Consider the following 15,165-nt stretch of genomic DNA (forward strand, 5'->3'; position numbering starts at 1 on the left):
ATGGTGAGGCACCACAAATTCTTCACACCTTAACTAGAAGATACTGAACAGGAAGATTCATCAAGGGTTTTCAAGGCTGTTCCTGTTGTGTCTCAGATCAAAGAAACTCATTTGCTAACATCAACTTTACTTTACGTGAGGTCAGATTTTTACTTCCAAAGATAGTCCTGGAGAATGAATGATAGCAAACAACAGATCAAGAGCAGATCCACATTAATTAATGGACTCCTCATCCATTCATATCAGATAGTCGATAGGAACGTTAACGAAAAACGCAATCGAACTAATGGTAGTCAGTAACAGTATAACAGAAAACAGAACAAGAAGACTTGCAAACAACAAAAATATAATATATGATAATTTTTACTTCTTTTAGTATTTTTTTGGTATTTATAATATCATTACTTAACAACTATTATTTGTGCCAACCTCGTTTAACAGAGGACACTTTAATGCTACATGGATGACATTTACAATGAAACTGAACTCAAGCAACAAGTCTTATCTCAAACCATTCTCAGTTGAAAATCTAAGTTTTAATATATATCATCAGATATCTTTCTACCTTGTATATACCTTGTAATATTAAATCTGTTAAATATAAAATAATTTTTTTAGTACGATAATAAATACAAAGTGTAGTAAAAGTTAAGTATACATAGTTCAAGAACTAAGCTATTTGTTTGAGTATGTATAATACACTACGTGTTCTCATTAAAACGACACTGCCTTAGAAGGCCAATGATGTAATTCTCCTCCAACAATTAACCTGATTCGCAAGAAGAAAAATTCTTAAAGTTATCTTGATTTAAACGACCCATGAATATTTTTGTTGTTTTAATTGTTTATTGTCTCAACATAGCATATTTCGTAAAGTAGGGATTCTCAAGATAATTTTAATTTAATTTTTTTTTTTTTATTTTAATTTTTGGATTTAGGTTTTTAAAATTTAAAAAAACTCGGGGGATAGAAAAAGTTTTTTTTTTAGTTAAATCTTAAAATTTCCCTTTTTTTTATTATTAAGAGTTTGTACGTCATGTCGGGTAATTGGACGGTACGTGTTATTTATGTTTTTGCTTCCTAAAGCGGTAAATTGTGCTGGAGGTGTTGATTTATAAGTAACAGTCCCCCCCCCCCCCCCCCCCCATCGTTCAGTTCTGTCTGCTATCTAGCCTCTTCCAGGCGTTCCGATAGAATGGCAAGTGGAAAAAAGACAAGTGTTCTCCCCCTCGTATCCTTTCTTTTTTTTGCCATCTTCGTTCATCTCGTCGCTCCCCAACTAATCGAAAGCCTGTTGCATGCGATCTGTATCGTAACCAGCATATTGCACTCTGCATAGTCCTATAACCATTGTGGATAACCGAAATGTCCCTTGAATGATACCAAACTATGATGTTTACTTTACGAACTCATTTTTCAACTGGATTAACCAGTTTTTAGCCTTAATGGAAACGTTAATAACGTATTTAAACAAGTAAGGAGCATCGCTTTTCCCAGCTCAAGAATAAAACGATGAATTTTAATTGGTTCCTGTATCCAGTTGGCCTACGTGTTCAGCATGCCTTGCATCGACGTGGACATTTTGATCGAACCCAGGCGCTTGTCTTACAGCTTCCTTGCTTGGCCCACATTTTGCACATCACGTGACTATCAGAACACCTATGGACTTTGTAAAGAAATAAGTGTCGTTTATTATTCTGAAGTAAGATGTGACGGTAGTTTTTTGTGTACTGAGTCGTGATTGAATTTTGATATCCACTGGCAGGACATTCCATATATCTACGATCCAATTATAAAAGATTACTTAAAAATATCACTAATGCTAAAACGCACCATTCGCGAGAACTGCCCCTCCATATTGTGCATTGAATATGTAAAAGATTTAAACTTGACAAAAGAAGAACAAATCAAAAACGTGCTAACCTTTGATGCAATAAATAAAAAAAAACCATAAACCCAGGGAATCTATTTTGTACTCAAAAGGCAAAAGAGCTAACTCTTCTCTATAGGTTAAACTGGATTTCTTTATGAATCAAGTTGGACGTCTTTGAGTTCTCCTCCTGGCCTGTGGAATGTGTCACCTCTCAGTCAGGTTACCCAACAATATTTTGTCAGGTTTTCTTAACTGTTCGCCGGTACACACTTGTAATATAGGATGAAAAAATACACTGTCAAGTCGACGTCACGCGAGTCCCTCCAACATATATAGCACAATGACCTGGTCAGCACTCGAAACCAGGCCGCGTAATTAAGTGTCCAACAATTAGCCAACAGGGGGGGGGGGGGTGGATAGGTTGGATATCAACCCCCCATTTTTCAATTAAAACAAAATTCGAAATGTCACTATTTGAAATAGAAAATAAATAAAGAAGAAAAATTAGCTCTCGCTCATGTCTGGTTGTTGTTACTCCACGTTTGGCCGTCTGCCGCCACTTAGGGTAGGGTAGGGTTCGGGTTAGGCCCTAATAGTCTGCCATCCACCCCCCCCCCCTCCCCCCTTTGAAATCCTGGATCCGCCCCGCAACTGTTAGACTAAAGCATACACAGGTGAAGTCAAAACTCATTTATCAACTTTGCAAAAGTCCTGATGCAAATAAGTAAATGATTTGCCTTATCAAACGCTGGCAAAGACAATTTCTCTTCGTTTTAGCACAAACCTCTCTTTAGTGTACAATCCTTCACAAGACACTTTCGCAGACCAACGGGTTTTGCTTTCCCAGCACACACCGTGTCATTTAGCGGTTTGTTGTCGCTCTTTGAACAAAATACTCCTCTTATCTGGTGCCCAGAACCACACGTCTTAGAACATTTACTCCACGAGCTCACCTGAGAAGATAAATAAAAGAGATTAAACTGAGAATGAACGCTCTATTCACGTCCAGCTGTTTCTTATCCTGTCGCCGTTACCGTGTTACTGTTAATTTCGTCGTTGTCTTTGCTGTTGAATATTAAATATTGAATATTGAATTTAAATTTTGCAGATTAAATCAATCGTTTTAAATTCCCTTTGCTGTAAGGGCTTTTACTACGGTTGATTTGATTGGCTAATGGTACCATGTAAACGCTGAACGACGGTCTTCTGGTGGTCTGGAACGGGTATATGTAGTGTTGGGGCCTCTTTACATGAGAGTTTTCGTCCCGGGATGACTTTCGTCCCGGGATGAACTCATTTCGGTGTCTGGTCATTTTCTTGTTGCTATCTACATGATGATACATGATTTCGTCCAGGGATGAACTCATCCCGACACGATTTAATTCCGGGAAGAAGCACCGGGATGAAATGTCATCCCGGGATGAAACGTGACGAAAAACGTCATGTAAACAGTCTTTCCGGGATGAAATATAAAGTAATGTAAGCACGGGCGAGATGAATTCAACTCGGGCGGTACGACTTACGTCCCAGCATCCCGGAATAAACACGCTCATGTAAAATGATTTTTTTTTTTCATCTCGGGATGAAACTCATCTCGGATTTCATGTAAAGAGGCCCTTTGTCATCCTGTCAAACAGCTAGGTTTTCAAATCCCATTTAAATAATTATTTAGAACTATAAATTAACGTCAATAGCTTATTTGTTCGGTTGAGTGAATAAGCAGAGGTTTCTTATCGCACAATCAATGTGTTCTTTCCTGCTCTGAGTAATTTTTTTCCTTGAGCTCGCGGATTAGAGCGATTTTCACTTGAGTGTCGAAAGTTAATTGTGTTTGCTTTGGTTTTGCATTACTACGCTTAGTAATTGGCTTAAAAATGTTGCGCCACTTTCTCAGCCAATCAGGAGTAAAACCAAAACCAATCGTGACTCGCTCGCGCACGTTTTCCCGCGCTTTGTGCCAGCTACATGTATTTGCTTCGAGTTTTGATTGGTTTAATGGATTGTTTGTGTCCTTTGTGATTGGCCAAAGTAATTACTTTGGTTTTGGTTTTACGACACTCAATTGAAAACTGCTCGGGAGCGATTAGACTAAATTTAATTGATATTATATACTGACCTTCCATACAGGTGATGATGGTATTCGAGTCTTTCTTCTTGGACAAGGCTTAGTATTACACCTGTATGGGCATAAAATTAACTGTTCTTAGTCCACTTATTATTATTTGCCACCGCTTAGAAATTTTTTCTTCTTATGTAGATAAAATTGATATTTTTCTTACTTCTTCTTTGTAAGTGGTGCTTTTTGTTTGCACAATTTCCAGGAAGTAGAAATCATATCCTTCCCAGCACACATCTTTGTCCGCCGTTGGATTCCTCCTCCGCAGGTCCTACTACAGTCTGCCCAGTCGCCTACGTGCCATTTAAAATGAGAGGGGCATGGTTCCACATTGCAGTCTTTCCATGCTGCCGGTGGAGCATCTATGCGAGATAAACGTTTAATTGCAACCTTTATTTTTCAACAAATGCGCGCGTTGCCCATATATGGTCAGGATGTTATTGCCATCTGTTTTACATACATAACAAATATCCTGCGATATATGCAGGTTTTCAAAAGCGCTGCATAACCGCATTTTCTTAGTTGCAAAAAGGTGTTTCTTTGACAAACTGTTAAATAATAAAACAGTAATTCTACCTAATCTGGGGGTAAATCATCTAATTTTAGCCAACTCGGCGGCTACCGCCTCGTCGGCTAAATATCAGGCGATATTCCGAGCGATTTCGCAGAATTATTGTTAAATATCTGTAGCAAATGTTTCATCGATTACTTGTCATTTCAGTACCTTCGCACAGAGAGTCGTCCACCTTTCTTTTATCCTCTCCAGCGCAATAGGTCTTCCTATTTCTTTGGCCTCCGCCACATGATACCGAACACTCGTCCCAGTCTTTTGCGTGCCACTTGTAGTCTTCTTTCCTTTCCGCCTTTATTTTCACTTCACTTCGCTTGTAGTTCTTCAATTCTGAAAAATGGTTAGGATTTTATTATATTTTTATTTGCCTTTGCTTGCTCTCGTTTGCCTTTGTTAGGTTTTTTGGAGATTGTGTAAGCCGCTGCGCTCTAAAGATGATGAATCTGCCCCTAACGTTTTAACAACCAGTTTCAGTGAAACCTCCATCAAGCGAACCTCGGTGTAACGATTTATATTCTTCGCCCCAGAAAAAGTAGACTCTAGGGAAAAAATGATAGAACGAAACCTCGATATAGCAAACATATTTGCCATTGCCTTGACCATTCGTTACATCGAGGTTCCGCTGCAGAAACTTTAAAACTGCCAACTACTGACATTGAATCTGTTTGTAAATATATAAAGTACATCGTATGCCCTTGGACAAACAATCCAAGTTTCCTTATAGTTCAAAATTAAGGCAGCCAAGAAAATGAACTATAACGTACCTTTCTTGCAAATATAGCTCCTTTCCATGTCACATCGATCTGTACCCCAACCTTTCCTGTTTACCATCAAAGCACAGTCCAATCCAAATCGAGGCTCTCCTGGATTCCATGCGTTGTAAACGACTTCAGTCTCATCAGGCCAGATGAAGTTACCTTTACTTGGGCTATACTTTGCACCTAGAATAAGCAAAATTTTCTAATTAAGGTAAAAAAATAACTATACTTTTTTTGGTACCTGTTAACTGATTATTTTAATTTATCTGGGCCCCTATGATTAGCAGTGAAGTATGCTTCTGAATGGGCAACCATGACTGAATACATGTATTTGCTTCGAGTTAGATTGGTTCCCTCGATAATCTGTGTCCTTTATATTGGCCAGAGTGGTATTACTTTGATTTTGGATTAACAACACTCAATCGAAAATTGTTCTACAGTAGTTAAACAACCAAGCACGCATACCAAGCCAGTAAAACATATTGTTGAGGTTATTTTTCTCAAGTTCTCCTCGCAAAAAGTTTTCTTCCTTCGTGCTCCTCAACGTTAAAATTCCTGCTCCATTATTGAGGCATGAAATAGTTGCATCCTGTAAACCTTTCTTGTCTAAGTTCACTTGATAACAAGCGTTGTTGAATAAAAGCCAGTCCTGTGGACAGGATTCTAAAAGAAATACGATAAAAAATGTATTATATTTTTACAAATTTAGTTGTTATGCAGTGATTTTTTGATCATGCGCTAAGCTTTCGTGTGCCTGATTAGGCGTTCCGGTAATTAAATACACGCCGAATACACGCTTACCGTCCCGCAGTGCCACCGACCGACCCACTCAAGCTCACTGAAAGACTCAATGAAATGACTGCGGATTTGATCCACTAGCTTGATGGATTATAGCAGATGGACAAAAAAAGTAGTGTTTGATGATGATGATGATGATGATGATGATGATGATTGGTTGCTGGTTTCGCAGGTATATTGTTCCTAAACCGTCAACTTCTTAATTAATTGGGCTTTCCTGGGGCCTATGGCCCATTGAATAGATAAACAGACGATTTGTCTGATGTAGGGAATAAACATAATGTATTTATCGTCACACAATTAGAAACTGTAAAAGCGTTTAAGATCAAATGCCCTCATAATAATTGACCATACTTTACCGCACTTTCTTCCATAGCATTTGCGAGATTTCACTGGAAGTTTTGTCTTGCTACAATATTTTGAAGAAACTTGTTCTCCGCCGCTCTTTGCACAGTACACGTCTCTTGTCTGATAACCTGAGCCACAAGGAGTTGAGCAATCCTTCCAGTTCCCCGTGTGCCACATATGTGGGTAGTCTACACATATAAAACAAGGAATGTGAGTTATCGTTCATAGATTTATGGCAGCATGTAGAGGGGGGAGGCGTTAGCCATTTTCAAACGGCGTGGCTCAAATTCATTAACGCCAATTTCAAAATATTTTATTGACGATTTTCCAGACAATTTGACAATTGGCTATTGACAGTTGTCAATTTTATTGCGTGGGAAGTAGTTTTAGGAAAGGTGAGTGTTTATTCGTTTGTCTCACGACAGAATCGTTTTTAGGTGTTGATCGCGACGTGTCGACTGCTATTGTGATACTGCTAGTCGAGGTCAACACCTCAAAGCGATACCATCGTTAGACAAACGAATTTATAAACCTTCATCTTTTCTATAATAATCACATCTTATATTAAGTTTCTTTTTATTTGCGAATTACTTTCCTAGGAAACCTACCCTGATAATCACCATAACAATAACTACAATACCGCATCTCTTAAATTGTCCAATAATTGACATCAGCAGGCTAACAAAACTTAAAATCAAAGTAGAACCCTGTCATGATAACACGGCATATATTACCTGGGCATCCATACATAGTATTCATCATCAGGATATCACTGGGAGTTGGATATCGTCTTTGGCCAATCAGATTTTGATACTTCGGATCCTTGGTCTTGATAGTCATTAGATAATGCTTTCTTTCTGAATCAAGTTTTGCAAAGTAGTCTTTCCCGTAATGCATAATACTCATGTAGTCGTATTTGACCTTCAATGTATCGACGGAGCCCTGGTTGTATTTCTTGAACTGATCCGATTTACCTGTGTGAATATTTAATAAATAAACCCTTACAGGCGGCTGGCATACTGGAAAATAAGGCCCGTGACTGAAAGATTGTCCGAAAAATGAACAGTTGGCCGAGAACTGAGCAAAGCTTCGAGCATAACTGTGAAATTTTGAGGACAATCATTCAGCTAAGGGCATTATTCTCCAATATGCCAGCAAGCCAGGAAAGGGACTTATTTTATAAAACTCCGATTAATATCTTCAACGCGCTTTACCGCCGGTCAGAAGGGGAAAAACTTAGAGTGCAAGTTGATTGGTTAACGTTATTTTTAAACACCATATCCGTAGGTTGCGAAGATTCGTCCGAAATCTTGTAAAGCGCTGCACAATTACAGTTTCTCTATGTGCAAAATGTGTTTCGTTGACAATTTGTTAAATAATGAAACAATTATCCTGCTCAATCTTGCGGAATATCGTCTGATTTTAGCCAACTCGGCCTACGGCCTTGTCGGTTAAGTATCAGGCGATATTCCGCGCGATTTCGCAGGATAATTGTTAAATGCCCGTCGTCAGATTTTGTACCACGTGATGCGTTTTGTCCATTGAGCGCGCTCGAAAATTAATCAGCGGGCTATAACGGCGGACACTTTCCATCATGTCAAAAACAGTATAAGGGGTGAGCAGGTGACCGGGATGTATTATGGTAATAGGCTGTAGCCTAATGGTTAGATTCGTCAGATGGTCCAGATGTTCTGAACATTTTGTTGACGTATGAAATGGGTTCCGGCCGGTACTCAGAACAAAATAATTTTTCAATAATTTTTCAGTTAGTCCAACACCTACCAATTACGCACTTCAATATAGACTGTACTTAAAAGAAGAGAATGTAACTACATTAAAAGAAGTTTATGGCAATGCAGAAATTAACACATTTCTAAAATACGGGCCATATGTGTTGAGAAACTTAGCTTAATTCTAGGAAAATCAATCAAGCAATGTTGAGAATTGACCATCCCACACACCAAGATTAGGACATATGTGTTTGTTAAAATTGCTTGGGTGAGGGGCCGGGGTTTAAAGATGAACAAGGACCAACCATTCTTTTACAAGGAGTGTTGTGCAAACAAATTATTGTTTTATGAGTAAAAGTCGCTTAAAAAAGTATCCCAACTACTTTTGACCAGCAGTGTTGCTTGAGGACGTGATCCACACTTAAACTGCAATTGCCGCTTGAATGTTTTTGTTTTTAATTAATGGTCACAAAAAAATAACACACAATTGGAAGTTATCCTTCAAACACGCAGCTTGGGTTGTGCTGTTGGCTGATAGCAATTATTCTTGGATCTCGTATCCGGCTGTTTTAACACGAGTTATGGTGGATTTCCACTGACGCGTATTTTTTTTACGTTCGTGAAAATATTTAGAGACATTTTATGAAAAGATTAACGAAGAGAAGATCTTCGTGTTCATAACTGCGAAGATCGTCTCTCCATTTATTCATCATCCGCAGTTCATATATATGATTTTATGTATTCATAATTTCAATGCATGAACGACTTGCGTAAACGTGTACGCAAGCCGGTTCGAACATTGTATCTAATTTTTTTTTTTTTCACGCACGTAAACGCACGTAAAAAATTACGCGTCAGTGGAAATCCACCATTAGTCATAAATTGTTGTTACCTGGCAATATATTTTCCCAGAGTATCTGTATGTATTTGTCCCTGTCTGGCCGAGACTGTGTGTGCCATAAACCAAGCGAGTGTCCCACCTCATGAATAACGCTGCCAGGGGGACAGTGATCTCCCAGCTTGATTGGTTGATAGCCACCGATTCGACCAATCGAAGAGGCGCATCTGAAATGTACTCACATTTAAAGAGGTTTTGTCACGGATTATAACAGATTTAATTTTTTTGTAATACTGTTGTAATTCTTTCGTGCCTAAAACAGGTCTATTATTATTATTAAGTCTGTTATTATTATTATTTTAGAACAGCCAAGCGATTAAGATATATAGTTGTGTCGTAGGAAACCTAAAAATAATGGTCCATTTCTTATTAACAATTTCCACATAAGAACACTAAAACTGATAACAAGCGTCTTTGGATGCGGATGCCCAGGATGAAAATGGTTTATATATTGATAAGTTGATACTAAACGAGGAGTCAAGAATGGTCCCTCAAAATATCGCAGTGCTCGCAATGCTCGCAAAATTTTAGTGGGTGCTCGTTTGCTCGTGCTCGCACATTTTTACAAGTGCTCGCATGCTCGGTTTTTAGTAGAGGTAGGTTTTTGAAAAGTTCTCGTTGCTCGTAAGGCTAATTTTTGTCAATGCTCGTGCTCGCAAAGAAAAACGCTGTGCTCGCATGCTCGCAAATGCTCGCAAAGACCATTTGATACCCCTTAAACGTTTCAAGTTGTTTCCGTGCGTCTTCAAACATAGCCGTGATTTTACTTCTCCCGCAAATCTTAGTTATAGTTTCCTTTAGGTGTTCAAAGACTAAATGTTTTTCGTGTTTGCCTAGCAACTAATTTTAAAATAGTGACCACAAATCCGCGAAATCCACGGCACGTGACGTAGATCCTTTAAAACTAAACGAAATATCGCTGTAAGTTGTCTGATTGACCGACAAGATTGGATAAATAAGAAATGTCAAAAAACTTGTGAACATAATTTTTAGAAAATTAAATTTATTTTGATGTATTTTAAATAAATGAGACTTTACTATAAATTATTCAACGATCATTGGATCGGATCACCCCTGGCCTGTGAGAAGTTATTTTCAAATCTCCATGTTATACTGTTTCTTTTACCTGCGACTTGACGGGTTCTTCTCTCTATATAACTCGACCCAGTCTCTATGGCCCTTTTTCGTGGGGACGAACTTTATACACGTCTTTTCAAACCAGTGACGCATACCGTGATAAAACTTATCAGCTAACTGGTGCCCGACTGAAACCAAATTAAAGCAAGAAAAAACTTTTGAGGGAAGTAATAATTATAATAGTTTACATGATTTAGATTTGCACTCATTTGTCTTAGAGGCTGTAGGGAAAGAAAAAGACCTCAACGAGATATTAAGAACACTGAAATTGACGTTGATACTGCAAAAGGTGCCATTTAAGAGTTACCCACGAAATTAAGTACCAATATGGTATTTCCTGAGAGGTCTCCTAAGGTGATTGACGGCAGCAAAAAGCGTTAACCGCTGGTTGAGGTTTGAACTTCATAGTTAGCATGTTATTGAAGTGTTGAAAGCCGAAATAAAAAGCACGTTATCTAAGGTGTCAGTGGCTTAACTTACCAAGTTCAGACGGAATGTAATACGGCACAGTCCTTTCAGGCCATAAAAAATCCGCTTTAGCCCAGACTCCAGCATCTGCCACGTCCAAATGGAAAGGTATTGTCATGGCTTTCTGCACCTTAGTAAGAAGGATGTCGCCCTCAAAGTCTTCCAAGGAAGGGATGGTCCCTATTGGGGACAGAATAAATCGATTGCTGGGTTAGTTTCGATGGCTGAATCGACGTGTTGTTTGGACAAATTTTATTAGCTTAAATGACAGGCATTATCCCTTGGGATACCTTTTCCAGCAAGAATAATGTGTGGCAATTGTTGTCATGATTGCTGAAATAAAGATATCCTCCGTGACACTAAACATTGTTGCAAAATAGGCTCCAACACGAGGTATTGTTTTTTTAGCCTTTACCATATTTGTAAAGTTGCTGTATATCATCCCTGCCACATGAGAAAATAACTACTATCCGAATATTTTTGTCTGGGATTCTAGCTATATTTATTGTTTGGTAATTATTATTACTGTAGACAGTCAACTCTCTCTAAGACGGACACCGTCGGGACCGGCCCCAACTGTCCGTCTTATAGAGACGATAAAGCTTAACGGCTATGCACAACAAATACACGTCTGTTTTAGTCGCTTACGTTAGCAAAACCTATAAAGTGGAACAAAAATAATATCAGAGATTCGACTTGTTTGTTAATAAGAAACGGTGATACTGTAGGTAGAAAACTAAATCTACAAGTTTAAGCAGAGAATTAATACGTTTTAGCGATGGTTTTTGGTAAATTTGGTACTCTAAAGGCGCTGACCTGCTATGCTATATGTCGATAACAAGTTTTGAAGTATTATTCACGAAAAAATTACTTTTAGTGCCTGTCCGTTAGCGGTTTCAAAGTGTCCGTTGTCCGTCTTAGAGAGGTGTCCGTCTTACAGAGAGTTTTCTTACAGTAAAATGACTGAAAAACGGCAGGGACCATAACCAGGTGTCCGTCTTATGGAGGTGTCCGTCTTATAGAGGTGTCCGTTAAGAGAGAGTTGACTGTAATTACCTGTTATGTTATAAACGCTGATAGCTTCATGGCCTCCTTCTCCTTCAAAGCATTCTTGCGATTCCCCGTGGTCCTTGTATCTCGCTTGAAGGTTAGTACCCGCTAAGCATTCGCCGCCATTACGAACCGCGAAATGCTTCAGTCCGTTGTCGTTTGTGACTGTTGCACATTTTATGACGGAGTTTACTCTGCGAAACAGTGTAATTTTTAATGATTGACTCTTCAGCTACGACACTGAGGGAAATTAGTTGAAAATAATTCAGCATTTGTTTGTAATGAATCTACTACTGTGCTCATGCAAAAGGTCTCCCAGGACATTACGGTACGTAACCGATGAACTGAATACAATCGCATGCTTCAAAATAATTTACTCAAACTACAGAAAACAGGGCCACTCATTTGCATGTCATTGAATGAGAATAGCATCTATTGTGTTATGCCTCGTTATATAAAGCCGACACAAATGAATGAGGTGGACCAAAGTGGCCCTGAATTCTATAATTGCTCCAAAAATGAAAAAAAAAGTGATAACTTTGGCAGTTTATGTGATGTACTTTACCTATCCCAGTACAATCCCTCGAGACCATTGTGATGCCCCTCTAGGCTTTCCGCTGTCGTTGTATCATTATCCGGCAAATGCCAACAGCCCAGGCTATCGTAACCTTGAACGAATAAAAAACTTATTTACTCAAAAGACTGTATCAGGACGAGGTGACTCACACCGTGAAAGTTTATCCCTGTTTTCTTTTCATAAATTCTATAGCACCGTATGTAGCCCCTAGTGTCTTTGGCTTGCCTCAACAGTTTACCGAGAAGGGACCGAAACTAAAACTATTCGAAATAACTTGGGTTATAAACTGAATGCGAATTCCATACGGAAGGTAACGGAGGGAGGTTTTGTTATTTCTTTTTTATTGCTTGTTGTTGTTGATGATGATGTTGTTGTTACTGATGATGATGATGTTTCTTGTTTTGTTATTTTTGTCCCTTATTGCAGTAAAAGCGCGATACCCGTGGGATGGAAAACGTAGTAACGTGCCGTACTGAACTAGCGTAAAATGCAGTTAAAAAATTCGCCATTAGTTTTGGCTTTTTATCTAAGGCCCTGCCCACACTAACCCAGTTAAAGTCGAAAACGCATTTTTTTCCCTCCGGATAGGCCAACCGTCCACACTGAAACGGCTTTTTCGCTCACCGAAAATGGAACTTTTCAAAAACGCTCTTCAAATAGGGTAAATTTAAAAACGTCGGCTGGGTGGTGTAGTGTGGACGGTGAAATCATGCGAAAACGGGACTTTTTGAAAACGCTGATGTCAAATAGTCGTGTGATCTCTGTCAACACAAAAGGTTTAATTAACTTAACAATAGCTCTGTGCATGCGTTGTAACTCTGCGTGTGATTGAGCGTATCATTTTCAAATTTACCTGGGTTAAAGTGGACTGGGCCTAATTGGTTGAATTGGTGACGCAAGTTTTCTTAAACCAATCATAAAGTGAAACAAAGTGAAACAGCAGAAGAAACAACGTCCGCTTTCGCAATCTAAGATCCTACGCGTTCGTTGTATCTTAAACACTTTTACTGAAAAAGTTGTGTATTTAATTTGGTTAACTGATGCTATTGGGACAGGCATCCAAAAAATACCATCGCTAATAACCATCCAATTCAGGTGTGCAAAATTATAAGGAAATTTAGTATTTTCTGAAGTATTGGAATTTTGGATTTGATTCTTTTTCTTGCGATTGAGTTCCTTTAAGGCTGGTTCTCATATGATCGCCCCGATCGTCTCTGTCGCTTCTGTCGTTTGCAAAGTCTGAGGTGATTGGAGCAAGCAAACTTTTTGAAGCGACAGAGACGATCGGGACGATCATATGAGAACCAGGCTTTAACTATCCAGATTTCTTTGGTCTTTTTTTACAGTTGTTATATAAATCAAGCTTGTAAATGAAAGTGCTCTTTACTGTGGCAAAAGGTTAAGTCTGCGTCGAGCCTGGTGGCCGATAAAAGCCGGAGTTTATCCCGGTTTCTGTAGCATGAAGCGACTAGGAGTATTTCTACTGCCCCCTGGATGGGATGATAGTCCATCGCAGGGTTACCCCCCAGCAATAGTTCGCTGGTACCCATTTATACACCTGGGTGGAGAGAGGCACTATGAGAGTTAACTGCATTGCCCAAGAACGCAACACAGTGACCCCCGGCGAGGGCTCGAACCCAGAGCGCTCGATCCGGAGTCCAGACCGCCAACCATTAGGCTACTGCGCTTCCCATTAACTGTGGCAATATCCTCATTTAACAATCTTGAAGTTTTAAATGCCATAATCGACAAAATTAAATTTAGCTTTACAGCCATTTTCAAGCGGACAGGTGACCAAATTTGAAAACAATAGCATATCAACTACAAAGAAGTTGCACTTTTTGATACACCTCCGCAATCTCATAACAGATCACAGGAAATGCACAACAATCCTCAAGGAGAATTGATATATAAATCATGTTAAAAGGGATAATCAGAAGTCAAAAATCTAACGTTCGAGAACAGATGGCATCTATTAAACGTGACGTTCGAAAATCAAGCATTGTTTCATTGTTGGTCCCAAATACCGTATGAAAATATGCAATTTTCCTGCAAACACAATTATGAAAGAACAATATGTGAAATGTCGACAATATTTTTATCTTACCTAAATTGCTACCAGTCTCACCAGCCACCACCAGAAAGCGCTGGAGCAATGTCACACTGAGAAGAAAAAACATGGAAGCTACTGCGGCTAACACGAGGTTTGATGGTATGAAAAGATGCTAAAAAAACACTCGTGTCTTTGTATTTGATTCTCGCGCTCACGGGATAAGGCCGTTGATATTCCGTAAAATGATAAATTACTAATGTCCATTTTTATAAAACAAAAGGCACCCTGCTGGTTTGACCTGTAGGTTTATTTGATTTGCAACCTGCTGCTCTTAAGCCTTTGCCTTCAACAGTGCATGGCAAATTTATATACAGCTATTTAAATAACGTTGTCAGATCAAAGATTAAAACAAGACCGAATGGTGGTCTGGGTATTCACTTTCATATTGGCCTATAGGAAATGTACAAGTTTGTATTTTTGCACGTGGAAAATTCATGAATTTGTTTTCATCTCAGGAGGCTTTTTCTGTAGCTTTCTTTAGCAGATTTGAGTTTTGAAATAGTCTTTTAAATTTAGTGTGGCTAAAAGTACCTTGTTTCCACATGTCAGAGAAAGAAAACGCTCAAATTCTTGTTTGTCATGCCCTTATATCTAATTAGTATTCAGCACGAGAAGTTGCTCTCTTCTTCGACCCATACTACCATTCGGTCTTGTCTTTAAGCTTTGGTAAGACTAAGTTAATTGGAATAGCTGTAGATTTTTTGATGATTATGGTGCGTTATTACAAG

General features: G+C 38.8%; 1 protein-coding gene across 1 annotated transcript; it reads right to left on the reverse strand.

Annotated features, from left to right (window-relative positions):
* Positions 1-1,193: 1,193 nt before the first annotated feature.
* Positions 1,194-14,600, reverse strand: LOC144655575 (uncharacterized). The gene is made up of 15 exons (XM_078515828.1): positions 14,432-14,600; positions 12,313-12,415; positions 11,754-11,941; positions 10,710-10,877; positions 10,219-10,357; positions 9,087-9,259; positions 7,199-7,438; positions 6,476-6,652; positions 5,784-5,981; positions 5,325-5,501; positions 4,714-4,890; positions 4,153-4,351; positions 3,990-4,050; positions 2,658-2,826; positions 1,194-1,666 (listed from the first exon to the last, which is right to left on the reverse strand). The coding sequence occupies exons 1-15, from the start codon at positions 14,502-14,504 to the stop codon at positions 1,554-1,556; spliced, it is 2,355 nt and encodes a 784-aa protein (XP_078371954.1). The 5' UTR covers positions 14,505-14,600; the 3' UTR covers positions 1,194-1,553.
* Between the last annotated feature and the right edge of the window lie 565 nt (positions 14,601-15,165).

This window comes from Oculina patagonica, chromosome 5 (assembly GCF_052425735.1).
Source record: "Oculina patagonica isolate OP01 chromosome 5, crgOcupat, whole genome shotgun sequence".
NCBI classification, from domain to species: domain Eukaryota; kingdom Metazoa; phylum Cnidaria; class Anthozoa; order Scleractinia; family Oculinidae; genus Oculina; species Oculina patagonica.